The 21396-nt window shown below is 36.3% G+C and overlaps 3 protein-coding genes across 3 annotated transcripts; 2 read left to right on the top strand and 1 right to left on the bottom strand.

Annotated features, from left to right (window-relative positions):
* Positions 1-676: 676 nt before the first annotated feature.
* On the top strand, positions 677-3190 carry LOC137738390 (probable pectinesterase/pectinesterase inhibitor 21). The gene is made up of 2 exons (XM_068478024.1): positions 677-1737; positions 2172-3190. The coding sequence occupies exons 1-2, from the start codon at positions 699-701 to the stop codon at positions 2867-2869; spliced, it is 1737 nt and encodes a 578-aa protein (XP_068334125.1). The 5' UTR covers positions 677-698; the 3' UTR covers positions 2870-3190.
* A 5668-nt stretch (positions 3191-8858) lies between these two features.
* LOC137738225 (condensin-2 complex subunit H2-like) lies at positions 8859-13317 on the top strand. Its single transcript, XM_068477858.1, has 11 exons — positions 8859-9299; positions 9384-9483; positions 10065-10174; positions 10251-10393; positions 10483-10918; positions 11013-11188; positions 11263-11427; positions 11513-11608; positions 12189-12290; positions 12427-12585; positions 12731-13317. Exons 1-11 carry the CDS (start codon positions 9098-9100, stop codon positions 13112-13114), a joined length of 2073 nt encoding a protein of 690 aa, XP_068333959.1. The 5' UTR covers positions 8859-9097; the 3' UTR covers positions 13115-13317.
* Positions 13318-16276: 2959 nt separating this feature from the next.
* On the bottom strand, positions 16277-18188 carry LOC137738028 (RING-H2 finger protein ATL2-like). The gene has a single exon (XM_068477630.1). It carries the CDS (start codon positions 17965-17967, stop codon positions 17077-17079), a length of 891 nt encoding a protein of 296 aa, XP_068333731.1. The 5' UTR covers positions 17968-18188; the 3' UTR covers positions 16277-17076.
* Positions 18189-21396: the final 3208 nt, after the last annotated feature.

Raw genomic sequence — 21396 nt, 5'->3', positions numbered from 1 at the left:
CACTTCTTCAATGGAGTCCAGACTTGTTCTTTCATAGATTGAAAAGATGCATATTATTCTCCCGCACTCTTTTCGCAACTCTACATTTTTTTGTAAGTCTGAAGAAGGCTTCCTTGTAACTTCAAACCTTTTCATTTATTTGGGAGGAAAACAAACCGTCTCATTTGAATCACACAATTAGATATATATTTGTGGAAACACACCTCTCTCGCCGATGTTAAATAAATAGAGTAGCTCATAGATGTTTTCTAACTATATATTAATATTATAACAAGAACTAGAATCCTATATATTCACACCAATTCGAATTCCTTTTCCGACGGTTTAGATTAATACAAAATTACTAATACAATTGAAACATCAAACTAATTAAGCTAGATACAATCTTTCCAGTAGTCGTTGGTAGTCCACGATTGGAGGAGTTAATAAGCCACTCTTAAAACACATATCAATTATCCCTTTATAATTAAGGGTCCGCAAATAGCTTAATTAATTTGGAGGTTCCCAAATTTGGAAAACATTAGGGACCCCTGATAATTTTATCGTGACTTGCAACTCTCCCGCCCCAGGTTCCTTAACAGAATTACCAGCCACTATAAAAAATATAAAAATAAACTCCCATGCAGTATAAAAAATAACAAAAGAAACATGTTACGTACGTAAACGTTAATTACCAAAGACCTGTAAATTTCTTCAACATGAACGCTGAACATAATAAGAAGAAGAAGTTCGCCATCATCGGCGTTTCATCTGTGATTCTAGTAGCCATGGTGGTTGCCGTAACGGTTGGGGTAACCGCAAAAAACAAAGGAGGAGGAGGGCACAAAAACTCGGACGGCGGGCATGTCACCACGTCGACAAAAGCAATAAAGGCTATATGCCAGCCGACGGATTATAAGGAAACCTGCGAGAGGAGTCTGGAATCGGCTGCTGGCAACAGCACGGAGCCGAAGGACCTCATCAAGGCAGGTTTCAACGTTACCATGGACAAACTTCGGGCCATCATAAAAAACTCCACCACATTGCAAGAACTGGCCAAGGACGAAAGTACAAACCAAGCTCTAGAAAATTGCAAGGAGCTCTTGGAGTATGCCATCGACGATATCACGACATCTTTCCAAAAATTGGGTCCTTTCGACATCAGCAAGATCGACGATTACGCGGAAGATCTCAAGGTCTGGCTTAGCGCGGCTATTACTTACCAACAAACATGCTTGGACGGGTTTCAGAACACCAAAGGTGACGCCGGCGAAAAGATGAAGCATTTCTTGAACACCACGCAACAGCTCACCAGCAACGGACTTGCCATGGTGACCGAAATTACGTCCGTGCTTGGGTCTCTGAATTTGAAAGCAAACCGGCGTCGTTTGCTGGCAGGGGGAGGGGGTGGAGGTAATGCGAAGAATGCTCCAAAGGTTATTCCTACGTGGATCAACAATAAGCGTAGCCTCGACGTGTCTACCGCGACTCCACAGTCGATTAAACCAGACGCGGTGGTGGCTAAGGATGGGAGCGGACAGTACGAGACTATTGGTGAAGCTGTGAAGATGATCCCGAAGAACAATGCGGACAAGACGTTTGTGATTTATGTGAAGGAGGGAGTGTACAGTGAGTATGTCATGATTGACAAGTATATGACCAACGTCATGTTGATTGGGGATGGCGCTACTAAGACCAAGGTCACCGGTAGCAAAAACTTCGCTGCGGGAGTCCAAACTTTTCAGACTGCAACAGTTGGTAAGTATTTGAGCGAAGTCTCTTACAAACTTCATTCTCTTTTGGACATGTATATGTGGCATGTGTAATATAGGTTTTCACAATATGACAATATAACAGACATACTAGCATAACATAGCGTAAATTATATGTAGCTGTTTGAGACTTTGAGAGATTATTTCGTTGTAAAGGACGACATAGGACTAGAGAATGACCCGAATTCATACATGAATCATGATGTTCTTATGATTAATTATGACTTGCTTATGAATCGTGATTGTTCAAGGGCCCTTGAGAATTCAGCTGAACTCATACATAACATTGTACATTAGAAAACTACATATGATTTATACTTATGTATTATAACTTTAATCATGACCAATATTTAGTATTAACAGTTTTGACAATATATAACACGTTAATAATTAACTAGTTGACATTCCATTGATATGCAGTTGTAGTTGGGGACTACTTCATTGCTAAGGACATAGGGATTGAGAACTCAGCAGGAGCCGAAGGGCACCAAGCCGTGGCTCTGCGAGTGCAGTCGGACTTGTCCATCTTCTACCGCTGCCAAATGGACGGGTACCAAGACACTCTCTACACTCAAACCCACCGGCAATTCTACCGCGACTGCACCATCAGCGGCACAATCGACTTTATCTTTGGAGACGCTGCCGTAGTGTTCCAGAACTGCAAGATGATCGTAAGAAAACCAATGGACAACCAAGCTTGCATGGTCACAGCCCAAGGGAGAATTGACCGGCGTCAGCCCTCGGGTATCATCCTCCAAAACTGCACCATCTCCGGGGACCCGGAGTACATTCCCGTGAAGGACAAGAACAAGTCGTACCTGGGGAGGCCGTGGAAGAACCTAGCTAGGACCGTCGTTATGCAGTCGCAGATTGATGGCATCATTGCTCCGGAAGGGTGGATGGAGTGGACGGGTTCGAACAATCATCAAAGTTGCTGGTTTGGCGAATACAGAAACAGAGGGCCTGGCTCCGACATGAGCAAGAGGGTGAAGTGGAGCGGTATCAAGAATCTTGGCGCCGACCAGGCTGTCGCTTTCACCTCCGGTAAATTTGTTGAGGGTGATAAGTGGATCAAGCCCAGCGGTGTGCCTTACGTTGCTGGCATGGTTTCCGTTTAGGGTTTTAGACAAAGAGTTTAGTGGCCTCTTTTATATTTTCAACATTCCGAAAGGATAGGAAAAGAATAACACATATGACTAATAATCTTATTCTTTATGTATGATTGTTGTAGATATTGTTAATCGTGTGGCTATCCGCAAGTATATTTGGAGCCCATATATGTGTAATATTAGATATTTAGAGGAGTCTTAGTTTCTGTAAATTGACCTTAGATGTTTATATCCATGGTCGTCCGAATACACTCAATTCTTCTAATTTTCTTCATTCACATTCTGTCCTATTTTTGTAACAATTACAATTTGTAATCAGGAAATATAAGAAATTGGCATTTTATGATCTTGAGTAGTTATGATACTATGTTTTTTTCGAGTATTTATCAAATATAACCAAAAATTCACCCTTAATTTCAAAAATGTAACTTTTTATATAAAAAAAAAATTCAAATATATCCAAAATTCCACTTAAATAGACATAAATATCCTCAAATTTAACAATCAAATAAATTAAAGGCTTTTTAGCCACCATTGCCTCAAATTCCGGTCTAACTTCACATTCGCTTCTACACTCCACCACCATAACCCCTATCCCCTTTGACCCCCTCATCATGGACATTGAGCGCCGCCTCAGTTACTGCAAGTGAGAGCAGCAAAATTTCAATCAGGCCTTCAACGCCTTAGTTCTTCCCATGACTCGAGTCTCAGCCCTCGTCGCCAATTCATGGACGCAGAAACTCTTTCCGAATCACGTCAATTCTCTATAATCTTCGAACCCAATTGGAAAAGGAAAATTTTAAGAAAGAACCACTAAATTTATCTCAGGGTGCGAAAATTTGGATTGGAAGGTGGAGGTTTTGGATTGTGAGAGAATAAGGGTTTAGGTAGGTTAAGGCTTTTGATTTGGGCATGTCTGTTGGATTTACCCACCAAATGAAGAAGACGACTTCTTCTTTTAATTTTTTTATTTATAATTTTTATTTTTATAAAAATAGTTTTTAAAGTTAATCCACATTTCATTATATGATTGTATTTGTGAGCCCTATGTGGCGCCACATCATTGTAATAACAGAGCGATTAACAGATTTTTCTCGAAAAGACTAAAATGATCACAATGGACAAATTCAAAGAAAGACTAAAATGATTCATGATAGACAAATTCCAGGACACTATTATTGATTTTTATTGTTAAGCACTAGACTAAGGAGTTATGTAAATGTTACGAACCATTTTGGCTAAAAAATCTTTAATTTATTTGATTGTTAAATTTGAGGGTATTTGGGTCTATTTCAGTGAAGTTTTGGATATATTTGAAAGTTTTTATAAAAAGTGACATTTTTAAAATTAAGAGTTAATTTTTGGTTATATTGATAAATACCCATTTGTTTCCCTATCTAATGTGAAAGAGTAAACTTTTAATGTAATTATGATACTAGTTTTAGGTTTTTATGACTTTAATTAATTTGTTGTTGGTGCAATATCAAGCTTTCTATATGTTAATGGTATATTGCAATATAGTTAAGAGTAAAAGTACAATTGAAGAGTTTTGGATTCCCTAATATAACATTACCGTTACATATGATGTGAGGAAACTTAAGAATATTGAGAGTTTTGGATTCTCTAATGTAACATTACCTTTACATATGATATGAGGAAACTTAAGAATATTAAGAAAATTTTCAAAAACAACAAAGTCTTATTCTACTAAGTAGGGTCCGCTGTATAAATCATTGAATGTTACTGCACCTAAATTTTCGTCAAGTTTTCCGTTAGTTCCAAGTATTCCATATCTTTCCTTAAAATCTCTTTCCAAGTCTTCCTCTACTATTTTTTTCCCTAAGCATCTATCTCATAATCGCATTCCCTAATCGAAGTATATGTAGGTATTCGGTTCATATGTCCAAACCACCTTAACCAATTTTCTCTCATCGTATCTTCAATTGCGGCAACTCCTACTTTACCTTGGATATGTTTATTCTTAATCTTGTCTCTTTGCCCACACATCCAAGTCTAACAAAACATTCTTATCTCCGCTACACTAATTCTTTTGCACATGTTGATACTTAAATGCCTAACATTCTGTATCGTAAGGTATTGTTGACCTTATTGATGTGCTTTAAAATTTTCCATTGAGACTTATTGCCAATGACAGAAATTATTCTTATAGAAGTTGTGAAGGTGGGTTTTTATTTATTTATTTATTTATTTATTTTATACACAAGATAATGTTATTGGCTTAAATTGATAGTTGTTGAGGGGAGAAGAATCGATAGGAATCGAACTTGCACAAGGATGCATAAACATCATTGTTTTCCACCATTGTGATAAAGCATCATCTGCTGTGAAGGTTTTTGTTTGGCAAACATAACAATATTATGAAATATAATGTGTTAATTAATCAATAAATGAGAGGTGATATTTAGCAAATATACTAGTGGTGGTGGTGGCAGCGGTTGTGACTGAGGGTTTGAAAGACAAAGTCTCACATTAGAGAAGGAACTTTGCAAGGGCTTATAAGGTGTTAGTTCATTCCTCATATGTCAATATGGTGGAACATCAAATTTATTCATGGTATTAGTGTAGGTTGACTAACATGTGAAGTCCAAAAACTACACGTGTTTTATGTCACTTGATTTGCATTGTTCACATGCTAAGTTTGAACATTGTCATACATAAAGAGGCATGTTGGCGGTGAAGATGATGGTTGGGATCATGTGATGGCAAGGTAGTGATGGTCATGATCATGGGAATAGCGATGGTGGTGGGTGTGTAGCGGAAATGACACCCAACATCTGCAACTAGTTGAAAAAGGGTGGGAGCATCATATAAAATAAGCAGCACAAGCTAGGGGTGGGCATGTCCTAAGCCGGGTCCAAATTTGGAATAACCAAACTGAACCCCTTTGGAAATGAAATAGGGCGGAGGGGAAGGGGCAGGACGGGGCATTATATTTAAAAAAATGGAACTAGACCTAACTCGGCTCGTTTGAAACAGGTCAGTTCCAATGGGTCCACAAGTCCATTTCCTGATGCGGAGAATTCTCTAAAGGCAACGTTGAGTAATGCTTGTGTTTATGTTCTACTTCCTCATAACAAATTCCTAACTAGAACAAAATGCAAAAAAACTCAAATCTAGAATTTGTATCCACCTAAGTTCCTAACTAGGACCAAATGCAGAAAAAACCCAAATTAGAGAAAATAATATTAAAAAAAAAATCCAAAATCAGACTCAAATCAGTAAACAGTGAACCTTTAATGAACTCGACAATCTTTTTAAAGTCTCATAGGCTCAAACCAAGCAAACCAAGATCGACGGAGATGGTGGTCAGGTGGTGGGTCAGAGGTACCTCGATCGACAAGAAATAGGCTAAGACTAGAGTGGAAGATGCTTCAGATGCGGCTTAAGATTTTTACACCACTAGAGGGTGCTGCAAGGGCAAAACATTTACCAGCAAAAATTCTGACTGTTGCTCATTGCTGATATTCCTGTGGCAAAGGGCATTTCTGCAGCAACCACCACTACTCTTGTCAAGATTGTAGTCGTAGCTCATGTTGCCAGCTTAGAGAATGGGTCAACATGGTGGTCATGTGGTGGGTGGGAGGGACCTCAATAGACGGGATGGGGACGAAGAGTCGAGAGAGAGACATAGACTGGATCAGGTGGTGAGTTCGAGAATTTTGGATATTAGAGTTGGGAGAGACTGAGACTGAGAGAGAGAACATATTGATATTTATTTGATATGTGTGAGAAATCACAAATCAATGATGGAAACAGTTCGACCCAAAGGCCCGTTTCCTCAAATTTTTAGACTCGCGCGCCCTGCTAATTACGTGGATTCGTCCCACCCCACTTGATTTGTGTTTAAAATTTAAACTCACTTCAAACCCGCCCCGACCTGCAAGGACCCGTCTCGACCAACGAGTCGAGGGCCATTTTGCCCACCCATAGCACAAGCTGCAACCACCAGAAACAAACACCATTGTGTCACATCAGCAACAACAACATGAGGAAAGAACAAACCCCCAAGATGATGGCAACAAAAAATACCCTAACTATCAATGTGGACATTTCATACCCGCAAAATAGACTTTTAGCATCAGAATTGGTAATTTTCAGAAAGCTCAACCTAAGTCTAATAATGGACTTAATTAAGATAAGAAACACCACATCAAATTGACAATAATTCTTGAATCTATATTTCGCTCTCTCCAAATTTCGCACGTAAAATTGACTTATTAGAATCAAAATGTGAATAAGTTACTAGATAATACCATATCACAGCAGGGATGGTGGTACTTCCATTGAAACCTTGACATGTGTCCTCTATTTTTATATTAGATTTGAAATTCAGTTTATGTCTCTCAAAAACTAAAATAAAAAAATCGCTTGTATCTGCAATCACTTGCACTACAGAGACTCAGAAGAGTGGTTGCTTGCAGTACAACAACATCCGCAATCAACAAGTAGGCCCCTTCTTCTTCCTAAATCTAACAACTGCGGTGACGAATTCCCGGTTGTAGTGCAAGCGCTTGTAGACGTAGCCTTTGGGCTTCTTCTTGTCTTGCTCGGCGACCTTTGGGGTCTGACCCCTAACTTTCCTGGCACGTGCGAGCAACCGGCTGTGAACCTTACCCATGGCTGATTGCAGATGCAGCTGCTATTTGTTGGTAGAGAGATTGAGAACGACAGGGCGTATATATGTGTCTGTTTATCATTTTTTGTTTAACAAACGATAATATCTACACTAGGGGGTGTGAAGTGAGCTAAGTCTTACAAATGTGGTTCAATTTCAACTTAAAATCGAATTTAAGACCTCTCATTTATAAGTGAAGATGAATTACCATAGTATTAAGTGACATCGTTTTTATGTTTCTTCCTTTTTCATAATTTTTAATTTCAAACTAAAAATGGGAGTATCATAAGTGAGATTGTACTACTGTACCATACCATAATTTCTCCATAATGGATGACAATTTTAAACCATCTCTAACTCTTAGGTTAAAATTCAAAATTTTTAACCCCAAAAATTTAGATTTTAACTTAGAAACAGTTTTTCTCCTCTAATCCTTCTAGGTTAAATTTTTAGCCCGATATGATTAAAGAATGAATTTATGATCATTTTTTTTTCTTAAAGTAACTTAAAAAAAAAATGTAGACTATCATAATTTAATTTTATGAATATTTTAACCAAAAAATATTTTGATTCCAACAAACATTGAAAAATCACTAAACCGACATCATGAAACTCGATGGACACTACGAAATAATATGAAACACATAAATAATTTTTTTTAATTACTTTAGCCATTGAATATAAATTTGGACTGTTAGATATATTTTTTTACCATTAAATTTGATCATATTAGATGTTAGCCATTGAATTCAATGAATACAAATGTAAAACTACAAAAAATACATATATATAGTGCCCCACTAACCTAAATTTACTCCAAAAATAAGTTTTGAATTAAAGCTTATATTTACCCTAAGGGTTAAAGTAAGTTTGGGTAAGTTTGGAACTTAAAATTTGAATTTTATTAAAATGACTGGAGTAGTTCTTCTTAAGGAAATAAGTGTTTGATATATATAATTTTTTTTTGGTCAAAAGTTTTTGATATTTGATAGGGCTTGATTTGACGAAATTGACGTTAAAAAGTAGGCTCGTGCACGTCACCTTATCAAATTAAGAAATAAATTTGGGTAGTTACATGTAACTTTTATAGTTTTAATGGTAAAATATACCAAAGTGAAAAAGTTGAGGTATCACTTGTGTAATTTTTGTTTTATTATTTTCAAGTGCATGGCAACATAGTAATGTTAGGTAGATTAAATTTTTTTTATTCAATTTGTAAATTAAATGATGTAATTGTAGATTATTAGATTATTAATTTAAGTGTTAATTAAGGTGATTATTTTTTATTAGATTTAAAAAATTTAACCAACACAGTATTATTCGCACTACAATTACAGAAGGAGCGGGAAACGGCCATAAAAACTTTTTGAATCTCTCTCTCTCCGCTCTGCTCGCTCTATCCATCTTCCTGCCGAAACCAAGCTCACGAATTGCAGGCACAGAGAAAATCCTTGAATTTCCGTCATTCACACGCTATCATTTCCAATTTCGACTCAAATTCGCCGCTTTCCGAAAACCCCCAAATTGAAAAACCCTAGTCTCCACCAAATGTGAATCCGGCACCTCCACAATGCTCCAATGCCCAATCCAACTCACAGGAGATGACTAACACGAGAGACGAACCAAGTGGAAGCGGCAGCGGAGGTGGCGGTGGCGGATTTCATAGAGTGCAAGCAGAGCGTGACCTGGAATGCAATTGGGAACTCGATCTCGCACAGAAACTCGAAGAGTATTTACTCAAGATTTGCTCCGGTGAAATACCCACCGAAGCAGAAGGCCATGTCGCTATTAATTTCGCCGAAGGTGCTCCTTTTACTTCAAACTACTGTTTTTGTTTTAAATTTATTTACGTTCGGAATTGTTTGTGACAATTTTTGTTTGGTGTAGCTGCGCTGCTGCTTCAAGGTTCGGTCCAAGTGTATAGCCGGAAGGTGGAGTATCTGTACTCGTTGGTTTTGCGTGCTTTGGAGTTCCTTTCCCAGAAAGGGTTGGTGTTTCTTTCCCCTTTCTTTTTAAAATTTTAAGATGTTGTAAACTTATTTTATTTCTTTTCTTTTTTCATAAATATTATGATATTATCTGAGTAAAGGTTTGTACTTTGTGTTATGGATCCAGATATGTGCATTTGTGTGTCTGTTATTTCAAAAAGTTATTTTATTTCAGTTCCTGTGACTATAAGCAAAGAAGATAATTAAAATAGAAGGTAAAAGTGAACAATAGGCTGCGTAGGACTGACATCGGAAGAAGCACTATGAAACTATAAATCTAAACTAAGATAATAAATGTAAGAGGAGATACTGGATAGGAGAAAAGAATTAAAAAGTTTCATATAATAATCAGGTTGTGTTAAGTCTTGTAATAATTAAGGTAAGTCATTAACCTGGTGTTGAGTTTCTGTTGTGTCTAAAGTTTTCCGCTCCTAGGAAAAGATAGTGATGATGTTGATGATCATATCATCACTTTTAGGTGTAAGCTCTACGTTGCACCATAAACTGTGCTTTGGAATTGCTTCTTGTCTCTCTCTCTCTCTCTCATTAGTTTTCTTATTTTACTGTGTCTTTTACATAGGCAGCATGAACAATCTGAAAGAACATCTGTTCGGCCTGAAGAAGGTGGGAGTTCCCATGCTGCTTCTGATGAAGAAAATGATATGTTTTGGGGCTTAGATGACATTGCAGGTAGCCATTACTGTCTTATTCTGTATGGAGGTATAATTGTGCAATTGTCATCCACTGAAATCAATTTGCTTTGCAGTTGAAACAAAGAATTGCTTAGATAGTCCATTGGGCAGAGATGCTCCTCTGAATCCCTTTGTGAAGCCCCCAGCAAATCTAGTTGTACTCGAAGGTGATTGCCTAGATACTACTGGTGATTTCGGAGAATTAGAGTCATATCTGGTACCGTAGTTTCTTCCATCTATTAGTTTTTCGGATAGTTTGCTCAATGTATGTATCTAAGTCGTTTGGTTACAAAAATATATTTGCAGCTTGCCACCAATGATCTATACCAGGATTTCATTTTATTAGATCCATGTGATGCAGTAGCAGTAAATGATTATTTGTGTGTGGATGGAGTTGGTAAAGGACCAAATAGTGCTTATAGGGTCACCTCAGAACGAAAAAGTCATCAGACTCCCAGACGTTCAGGTGGAACTGCATGTAGGTCATCTCTCCATAAGGGGAAGGATCCTAATATGATTCAATCTCCTATTGCCGGTTGCAGTTTTGAGGCAAACAATTGTAATATTGGGCTTGATCTTCCTGCCTGCAATGATTTTGGCGATGGTACTCAGGGATTTGATATGGATGATAGATATTCAGAGCCCAGGGACTTGGATGGTTCCGATGATGATGATGATGATCCATGGAAGCCACTGAATCCCCATGAACCTGGGAATTTGAAAGTGAAACCTTTTAGGAAAGGTTGTTTTCGAATGTTAGTTTCTTTGAAGTTACATTTGTAAATTATTATGTGCCTAACACCATGCTTCTCTTTCATTATGTTTTCCACTAGCAGTCAAAGCTTCTAAAAGGAAATGGTTCAATTGTACTAAGCTGGCCTCTATTATTACACTGTTTCCACCTGCAAAATTGTACGGTACTATTAGTCCAGAGCTCACAGAAATGTGGGAGATTCGACGTCATGCCGAGGAAAGACAAAAGGGGTCCCAATCTCTTCCATTATTTGAAAAGGTTTGTGTTACAGAACTTTGTGTAGATGTTCGTTTTTTTTTGGTTGGTTGGTGAAATTGCTTTCTCATTTGCAGCTACGGGAATCACTTGTTAATGGAAGACAAGAATCCTTTGATGCCTTTTGCAATCCTATGGATGGAAATGAGGATACCGAATGTGATAACGAGATCCCTGATTTTGGGCAAACAGATGCTGACTTGCCAGAATTCATGGATGATGTAACTCATCACAATGATTTGGTTAGACTGCACAGATAATTGATTATTACATGACTTAAAATGAAATGGGAACATTTTTTATTGCTAATCTATTGGTATTATACAGAATGAGGGCGGTGGTTCTCACTTTGGTAATGATGAACCATTTGATGACGATCCAAATCCTCATGCAAGCCTGGAAGATTTCTGTCGCTCTCACTTGGTTAGTATACATTTCTAACTTTGTTTCTGGGTTTTGGCAGTAGTGAAATGTTGAGCTGCTATATATATCTTGTTAACTGGATTTCAGAAGAGGTTGGGCATATTTAGTCAATGGATTTCTGGGTTATATTTTAATTGGCAACAGAAATTTGATAGTTTGATCTGCAGCACCATTCAATACTCTAATCCACATAGAACACTTTGTAATTGAGGCCAAGAGTCTGAAGCAAAGTGCATTTTTGTAAATACAGTCTTACTTCATAGGTTTATTAGGATGGATTCTTTATTTCAGCATGTTAGGAAGGATGCATATTCTCATTAGGATGGTTTTCTTTGTGTACTCTGAAAAGTATCTTTTAGAAGACATGAAAGTAGTTTTTAAGGCATCTCAGGTGAATAGATCATGGAAGAAAGAGCCCAGCTCATATTTTTTTTGCTCGCAACGTGTTTTGTCTAATTTGTTTTTCTTTTGCCCCTTTTCTTTCACCTTTGGGAAAAACTATATGGTCTTTTTCCTTCTATTATGTACTTGGGTAAATAACTGCAACTTTTTGGATGGCTACCTATGTTCCTTCTTGTAGGACTCTCTCCTTGCTAGCATAGCTGAAACCGAGAAACAAACTGAACTAGCTGCTCGTGTTTCAACATGGAAACAGAAAATTGAGTACAACTTGGAAGAGCAAGTAGGTTCCATCTCTTTTGCTTCCTTTCTGTGTGTCAACGCTTCTCTTATGGAAAAGTATATCAGAAGCTGTATTACATGTTTTCTTCTTGTTTTTCCTCCACTGGTTCAATAAAAGAGTGCTATGTTTTTCTTAGGAATCACACCCTGCTTTTGATATTCATGACTATGGAGAAAGAATTCTTGATAGACTATCCTTCGAACCAGACAATGAGAATGTCTTGTCATTTACTGATGTTGTAAAAGGTCAGCAAAAATATGATGTCGCTCGGAGTTTTTCTGCGCTCCTGCAACTGGTATTTCTCTTGTACATATAAGCACATGTTCTGTTTGATTTAGTTGGTGGTGCTAAACCCCGATCTGTATTAGCTCAGATTTTATTTGTAGCTTTCTGGGTGTTAATTTAACAACTGAGTTATTATTTAATATTAAAATTTTCAGGTGAACAATGGAGATGTTGAGTTGGATAGGAGTGGCGTTGCTGGTGAGTCCGTTTGTTACACAGCTGTGAATCCCTTTCGTGTTTGGTTCCTTAGGCATGACAAGAGAGGAGAGGAGACTGGATTTCGGTTGTCAAGAAAGAGAGTTAAGTCTCCCTTGAGGAAAGCATCTCGAAAAGTGGACAACGGAAACACTGAGACTGAGAAATCTCCCTCGGTCAAGTCATCTTCCAAGGCGCATAAATCAACAAGGACATCTCCTCTTATAAATGGCAAGTTACCTATGAAAGTTGGAAACGTTGGTGGCAAACGGTGCACTCCTGAAGCCAAGAGGAGAAGAAAGTCTCGATTTGTTGAACCGGTTAACCTACAATCTGCAGGTTGACGCAAAATGTCATTAGCAAGTTTATCTATCACGGAGGCCATTCAACGCATTGCTGGACATCTGAAATCAACTGAAAATCAACCCTAATCTATGCATTTGTAGTTAACAAACAGTGAATGGTAGCAAACTGTAATATATATTTAACGTTATTATCCAATGTACACATTAGTATTGAGATATCTGTAACACCATGTATCATTATCGATGGGGAACTACCTTGTTTCAAGGACAAATCTCCTAAGTCCACCAAGAGCATGTTTTGCTTTTCTTGTTTTTGAAACCAACGTCAAAAGAACATAGCTTTTTCTGGACCGGAAACATGTGACACAATCAAGGACCTGTAGTGCTGGCTTTGTTCAGATTACTTTGTCTTAACATCCTTTGAAAGTTAATCTGAATCTTATGGTGCAAGTTCAAAATGCACACTGCACATAAATTTCAGCATTAAACGTAGACAATGTGGAGCACTATTGGATTCATAAATCATTTTGAGGAGTGTTAGAGTCAATTGCATGCGCACATATGAGTGGGCATATTTTAAATAAAATAAAATTAATAATTAAGGAGAGTGGACTCTTTAAAAAATTTAATGATGATGAGAATCAAATACATTTTATATTTTTTATTAAGGAAAACTAATGAAAAAGGTTTAAAAATTTTGAGTTTTAATGATAAGAATAAAATAAAAGGTAAACTAAATAGTACCAGGATTAATTTTTTAATGTAAAAATGTAATTTTTTGTTAAAGTGAACAATATCGTGAGCTTTTCGTTAAAACTCTATTTTTATTACTCGAAAAGCTCTCTAATAATCCATCAATAATTTCCTAGATCAGTTCCAAACAGGCTCGACTTTTCATATTTGGAATTACCCTCTTCATCGACAAATGTGAACTTTTAACTTTGATAAATGAGATATGGCATTTGTAATTTTATATTTTTAGTAAACAATGATGGGGTCATGTACACAGCAAATTTTACATCATGGAAAATAATAGGATCACATTCACGGTAAATTCTACATCATGTGACGTTAAAATATATGACAATCGTTTCTGAATGAAAAACATGAAATAGAAATACAAGTAGAGTAACCCAAATTGTACGTAACTTAAATAAGGTCTAACATCAAGTACATAATAAGGTCTACGACCCCATGAACACGGTATAGCAATGTGACTAAAAGAAAATCTGATTGAGTACGTAATCTGGGCAGCTTAGCTTGGTTTTTCCAACAACTACGACGTTACTTGATCCATTTCTCATGCATCACCGCTAACAAAGCGTGTGCCGTGTGGAGAAAGCCAACACGACTTGTTTTTTAGGAGACTAGGTCAAAACCATAAACAGTAAACCCTATGTATTTTCGCGTTGTGTTTTGATTTGGAGCTCTCGGGGACCTGGAAATCGTTTCATCTTTTATTTTTCGAATACGGATTTTGGTACTTTTTTTTAGTATTTACACTTTAAATTGATAGAATAATTTACAATGAATTGATCTAACATGCGTCATGGTGATTTGAATTTGAGTGAAAAAAAGGTGAGCACACTAATCTAATCAACTAAGCTAAGATCAAGTTTGCATATTTTTATATAACTTAAAATAAGTTAAAAAAAAAAACTTGTTTATAAGGGTAATACCATTTTAATTGTTTCATATTTTTTTTTCTTCTTCTTCTTCGTGTTTTTTTTTTTTTTTTTTTTTTTTTGGTGAAGAAGGCATTTTCTTCTTTGACGCATACTTGTGACCGAAATTTCCTCTGAGTCTCAATCAATCCACAGATCCCAGAAAATAAACGAAATATTATCCATCTTACTTCAAGTCATCTATTTATAGAAAGAAAAAACAAGAGAAATTCATTCCATTTCCAAAGAATTCACAACCAAAAATGAAATTGGAGTTGATAACTCATAAATTTAATGTTGAAGATAGAGATGTAAAGGTGAATGATTTTGTGTTTTAAGAGGCTTAGATATAAAGGAAACGCGTTCTTTATAGGTAGAAACGTAACAACTTATTCATTAGAATATTGACCACATACTATTTTTGTCTATGGTTGAAATTAAGGTTTAAAGAAAAGTGAGTGATTTATACACTTTTTTTCTAGATCTATGCACTCTAAAGTATGAATTATCATTGTTACTTAGTATTACGGTCTAGTGGTGTTACTTTTCATTTATAAGTGAAAGGTCTTAGGTTTAATTCTAGCCAAATGTAAATTCAAACTACATTATTACTAACCCATTATGAGACTAAACCTATCCCCCCCTTAATTCTCTTAGTGTAAATAATATCGTTTGTTAAAAAAAATACAAATTATCGTTCATTTTAAAAAAAATTATGAAATTTTTTTATAAAATACTAATTTAACATGAAAATTTGAAGAAGTTTTTGTAAGAATGTGATGATAAAGTTCTACATCCGTAAGAGACTAAATCATGCAAATGCTTATAAGAGATTGAGTTATCCCTCGAATTATCATTTTAAGAAACCTCAATAATACTCGTCATGGAGTTAATTCAAGTTCTTACCTGAAATATTGTCAAACAAAAAGAAAAGAATATTCAAGCAAAAAATAATGGTGAATAACACGTTGCAAATAACATCGCGGGGCAGGCTGCAGCAGCTGCCACTGGTGACGGTGGCCTTACAAAGCTGTCATTTATTATTTTCCTCTCCATCGGCTGCGAAGGCTCTATGATTTTCCACGTGGTTTTTTTTCATAAGAAGATGTTTCAATTCTTCACCAACCAAAATTTTAAATTTTTATTTAATAGACATTCTCATATGGCCAGCTAATATGAGAAATTTATATATGAAATTGAAGTGTTCATCGTGCACATGTTGTGAGTACATTTTTACGTGATTGGTATTTGTTAACATACCAAATAAGATACATACATATATATATATTATTATACATACTTAGTGAGAAAAATAAACATAAATTATACACCTGATTACGAGACATAGTTACATATGCAAATATTGTACACCTAATGCCAAGACATAGTAATGAAAAAAATGATAAGACAGTGTGACAATATAATCACAAACATCATTCAACATGGGGTTATGACAAAACAATCCCAAAAATTATACGACAAAGGAGTTCTGAAAGATCCTAATGGAAACAGCCAAATTTCTGCCAGAACCAAATCGTTTCTCTGTTTGTTACCCACTCAACACCATTCATTTGAAATTCCAAAACACCCCAAAATTCTTCTTTCATTCTAATTTTTGTACCAATAGATTTGTATAATTACAAAACAAGACAAAACCGAAAGAAAAAAGAGATATTCGGCGGTTTGTCTTTTGAACTTGTATAGATGTTAATTTTTTTCCTGAACTTTAATTTTAGCTAATTACCCTTTTGAACTTCTATAATTAGCCACTTTCTCCTGAACTTTAACTTTAGCCGATTACCCTTTAAAATTTTATAAAACGCCAATTTCCTCCTAGCGTTAGATTTTAGATTTTTCATCTAATTTTCATCTATCCAATTTCCATTCTTTTTTCCCCATATAGTTGTCGTTTGTCCACTTGATCAAAATGGATAAAAAAATTAGATGAAAATTTTAAAATTTAACGTCAAGGAAAAAATTAACTATTTATAAAAATTCAGAAAGATAATCGATTAAAATTAAGATTCAAAGAAGAAATTGACAATTTATAAAAATTCTAAAAAGTAATCGATTAAAATTAAAATTCAATAAAAAAATTAACAGCTTTTTATAATTTAGGAAACGAATACCCAGAAAAAAAAAACATCAATGTAATGGAAAGGAAAAAAATATTATATATACACGTCCAAAAACAGCGCGAATTCCACTGCTCCTCTATCCTGCCACGTATAAATTTAATTTCCACATTTGCCCCGATTCTGTCAACGCTGACTGACGGATAGTCGCCGGATGTCTCCGCCCCCAATTTCGATAAAATTACAGCCACGTCACCATTTTTTACTCTCTCCGAGTGCACTCGCTGGTCCCTAGTCGTCCACCGAGTTCGATATCCGACCCCGCCACCGAACTGGAACTCCCCCCGTTTCCTCCCGAAGGCGAAACGCCGCCGTTCCGTTTTTCCCTATTTAGCATTGTCCTAAACGACAACATCCGACTCATCGGGGACCTAAATGATTGAGCCGCCGGCGATTCGCCGCATCCCGAGCCCTCCCCCTTCCCAAAACTCTCGTTCCTTCTCGGAATCACGATGTTCGACGGCTTTCTCCGCCCCCCAGGCGACGCCGACTCGGAATTACAACACTCCGAGCACAAATAGGAGCTCGGACCCGGCTCGTCCGGTTCGCAGACATTCAGAACCACGTCGGCCCGGGTTTCGGACTCCGGGCCCGGTTCCACGATGGCCCGGCAGAGGGGACACGTGGAGTGAGATTGGAACCACATATCAATACACTCGGTATGGAAGCTGTGCTTACACTTGGGAAGCAAACGCCCCGTTTCGTCGTCCTCGAATTCCGACAAGCAGACGGCGCACTCCAAAATGGGCTGCTGCCGAAACGGCGCCATTTGACTCGATTTGGACGAGTAAACGAATACAGGGAGGGAATTAAGGATGGAGGCGTCGAGGCTGCTGGTGGGGACGGCGGAGAGGGCAGCCGCGTCCTCGTGAAAGACAATATGGGTGCGGCGGTTCCGGCGATTGCGGCGGACATGGGGGCGAGGGCGGCGCAGGAGGTACCAACGCGCGTAGAGGTGGAGGCAGAGCATGAGGATGACGACGAAGAAGAGGATGACGATGGCGCAGAGCATGATCTTGCCGCTGAGCTCGTAGCCCTTGTAGGGCTGCGTCGGGGCGGCGTCGAGATGGTCGGCGTGCGGGCGGCGGTCCATGGTTGGAGTGCAGGGAAGGTGTTTGATAATGTCTGAGAGAAGGATATAGAAAGAAAGAAGATGAGAGATATTGGATGTGGAGAATATTAATAAAGAGGGGCAAAGTGAGGAGTGGGAGAGTGAGAGGAAGGTTCATGGTGGTTTCGTTTCAGTGGGTAATGGGTATGGACTATGGAGTGGGAATGTGTGTTACTGATGCTCTCTATTTTCCTACTAATTACAGAAATAGAGCAAGACACAGAACCCGCGTCTTGTACCATATTCTGTCTCGATTTTCAGACGCCAAAGAGGGGTTGACGCGGAATTGAGCGAAATTACTGTCTTGCCCTTGTCTGCTACCTACGTTTCTCATTTTTGATTCATTTTCTTGTCTGCTTCTGGGAATTTCCCTCCCTGCCCTTTCACAAAATCAATCGATCAATCAATCAATCAATTTTTACCAAAAGAATAAACTGATCAATCAATCAATCATTTATTTACTTTTATAATAAGATTTGTATAGTTTTGGGTATTATTTTAGAAATGGTAAAAAAAATGGCTCAATCAGTGGAGCAACCAACCACAGCAAATAAACAAGGATACAAATTCAAGAAAATAGGCACATAGCGCTTTACTGTAGTGGTAGAAATCAATTATGTTATGCATTATGATACAAATTCAATCATCATCGTTCTCTTTTCCCTTATCAATTAACAATGACCACAATGGTAGAAGTGAGTTAAGCTCTTGCATGATGGTATGGGTTCAAACCATATTATAGTACAAGAGTTGGTCTCACTTAGTGTTTTTGATGTTGTATATGGATTTTTGGACAAAAGAGCTTCTCCCTATGTGGAGATAAATTTGACTTGCAAAATGATCTTGCTAATCGTTACTAATCTCTAGTCAATAATGAATAATTTTGACGAGAAAACTTGGAATTTTTACCAGTTAACGTGTTATAATAGAAATTAACAACACATATAATGTTTATGGACTTAAATATGATATTGATCAACAAATTATACACGTAGTTGTGTGACAATTGCATTCAAAAAACCAATATTGATCAACAAATTATATACGTAGTTGTGTGACAATTGCATTAAAAAATCACTAGAGGGGCTAATACTTGGGGGCGTTTGGCCCATAGCGCATTAAAGAATTTTAGGCCTTTAAGCAAAGAAACAATATGGTAAACTGGGCGGGCCTATTGAAGACGAGTGAGACAAATACTAAACATGAAGCATGAAGCATGAACCTTGCTAGCTTGTTGGGCTTTAGCAACTGTTTTCTTTTGTTCCTAAAAACATGACAAACATAATTCACCATAAAAACAAAAAACAACATCACATAGTTTCCTCAACTTGAAAACAAAAAGATGGCTTTGTCAACCGGTAAGTAAAGGAGATTTGAAGGTCCTCATTGATGCCATAAATGAGGATGCTTGGTAGATGGTGTTATATTTAATTTGTTTTTGGTAACGGGGTTGAATAGTAAAGTACTAGCTTGTACACTCACGATAAGAGTTTGATTATTACACTCACTTAAAGTACAAAAATTGGACGTAAAATTCTTGTACTAAGATCTTCACATGGTAATAAATGATAAACCATATATTGGCATCCAAATTTCACAAATATATCGATCTCACCGAACAAGTGCAGCAACATGCGTGGAGTTGAAAAGCACATGACCAATTTGGTCGATCATTCAATGTCATTAGTCGTGAGAGCTACTTGACAAAGGTTGAGTGGGGTTTGCTCTTCAATCTTTATTTTTATTTCAATTTGCGTGCATTAAATTAAAATAGCAAAGATTGTATGGAGGTCATGTGATTTGGTTTCCGTTGATTAATCAAAGTTTTAAACTAAACACGTGATGAAGTGGATCTCCAAGATGATAAGGTGAGACCATAAGTAGCTAGCTTCTATTAATTTATTGTGAAAATATGACTTTAGGCCTTCAAACTCAATTTTCTTCATATAAAATCCTACATATCTTTTTTACTCAAAGAAAACCCAATGACTAGGATCCACATAAACAAATTCATTAACTTCATATTAATTCACACATTTTACATTTTTCACATGCCTAAAATACCCCTATTACATACTTGATGTAGACAATTAATTGTAAGGAAATAGTAAATGATTTTGCAACAAGAAAAAAAAAGACATTAATGTGAAAAATTTATTGCATATTAATTTTTTAGAAAGGTTTTGAATTTTCATAAAACTATTCGATTTAGTTTTTTCACCCTATTCTTGAATACTTTTGAATTTATCCGTTTTTATTAATATATTAGAACATTGTATTTCATTATCTACATGCACATTAATTTACCTACAACAATTATACCATGGGTGTAATATAATATCTCTTTTTTACAATGATGCAAAATAATATACCAACAACAAAACATGCCTAACATATGTACTAATTACATGGAAAATAATTTACCTATATTAAAAAGGAATGTAGTTCGATGCATAAAATTAAAAATACTATGTTATACCCATGTTTATAAAACAATAAAACGTGTCTAACATATCTAACAATACATGGAAAATAATTTACCTACAAGTTAGAGAAATGTTATTTGGTTGGGTGTAGCATAAATTTTTTTAATAATTGGAAAAATTAAATATAACTAGGTCGTGTAATTTTTTTTATATAATTAGAACAAATTAATTTACCTACCTACTCTTTGAAATGTTCATTTCTAATGATGCAAAATGTTCATTACCTAACTACAAATTAATTTCCAATAATTTACCTACACCAATTATACCATGGGTGTAGGTACCAACAACTAAACTTGCCTAACATAAGTACTTGTACATGGAAAATAATTTACCTATAACAAAAGAAATGCAGTTTGATGTATAAAATCAACAATATTATGTTCCACTCATGTTTATACAACAACAAAACGTGTCTAACATATATAACAATACATAGAAAATAATTTACCTACAAGTTAGAGGAATGTTATTTGATTCAAAATATATAATATAGGTGTAGTATTTTTTTTTAAATAATTGGAACAATCTAATTTACCTACCAATTAATATGGATAAAATTGCTACAAAATATATCACGAAAAAAAAAAAAAAAAAAAAAACTACTTTTCTAGTTTAACATAGATACGGTTAATGCAAACACTTTTTTTCATTTTATTTCACTTGTTCTACTACTTTTAATTTGGCATAAATTTAGGAATTTGAAAAAGGGACCATAAAGTATGAGTGGCATGAGTGTAAATAAATTGCATTAATAGGTCAATAGTGTTCCTATATGTTTGCAAATTTTAAATTAGGGCTTAAACTGGATCTTTAAAGATAGATGGGTTTTTATCTATAAATAATGAATTGTAAGGGCCAAAATCTAAAGCACCCTAATTTATTCTACTTAAGAAAAGCAGGGATTATCTGAAAAATGAGATCT

The sequence above is a fragment of the Pyrus communis genome, chromosome 6 (genome assembly GCF_963583255.1).
Source record: "Pyrus communis chromosome 6, drPyrComm1.1, whole genome shotgun sequence".
Lineage (NCBI taxonomy): Eukaryota > Viridiplantae > Streptophyta > Magnoliopsida > Rosales > Rosaceae > Pyrus > Pyrus communis.
The sequence above is the reverse complement of the archived record's forward strand: the minus strand, read 5'-3'. Positions and strand labels throughout refer to the sequence as shown.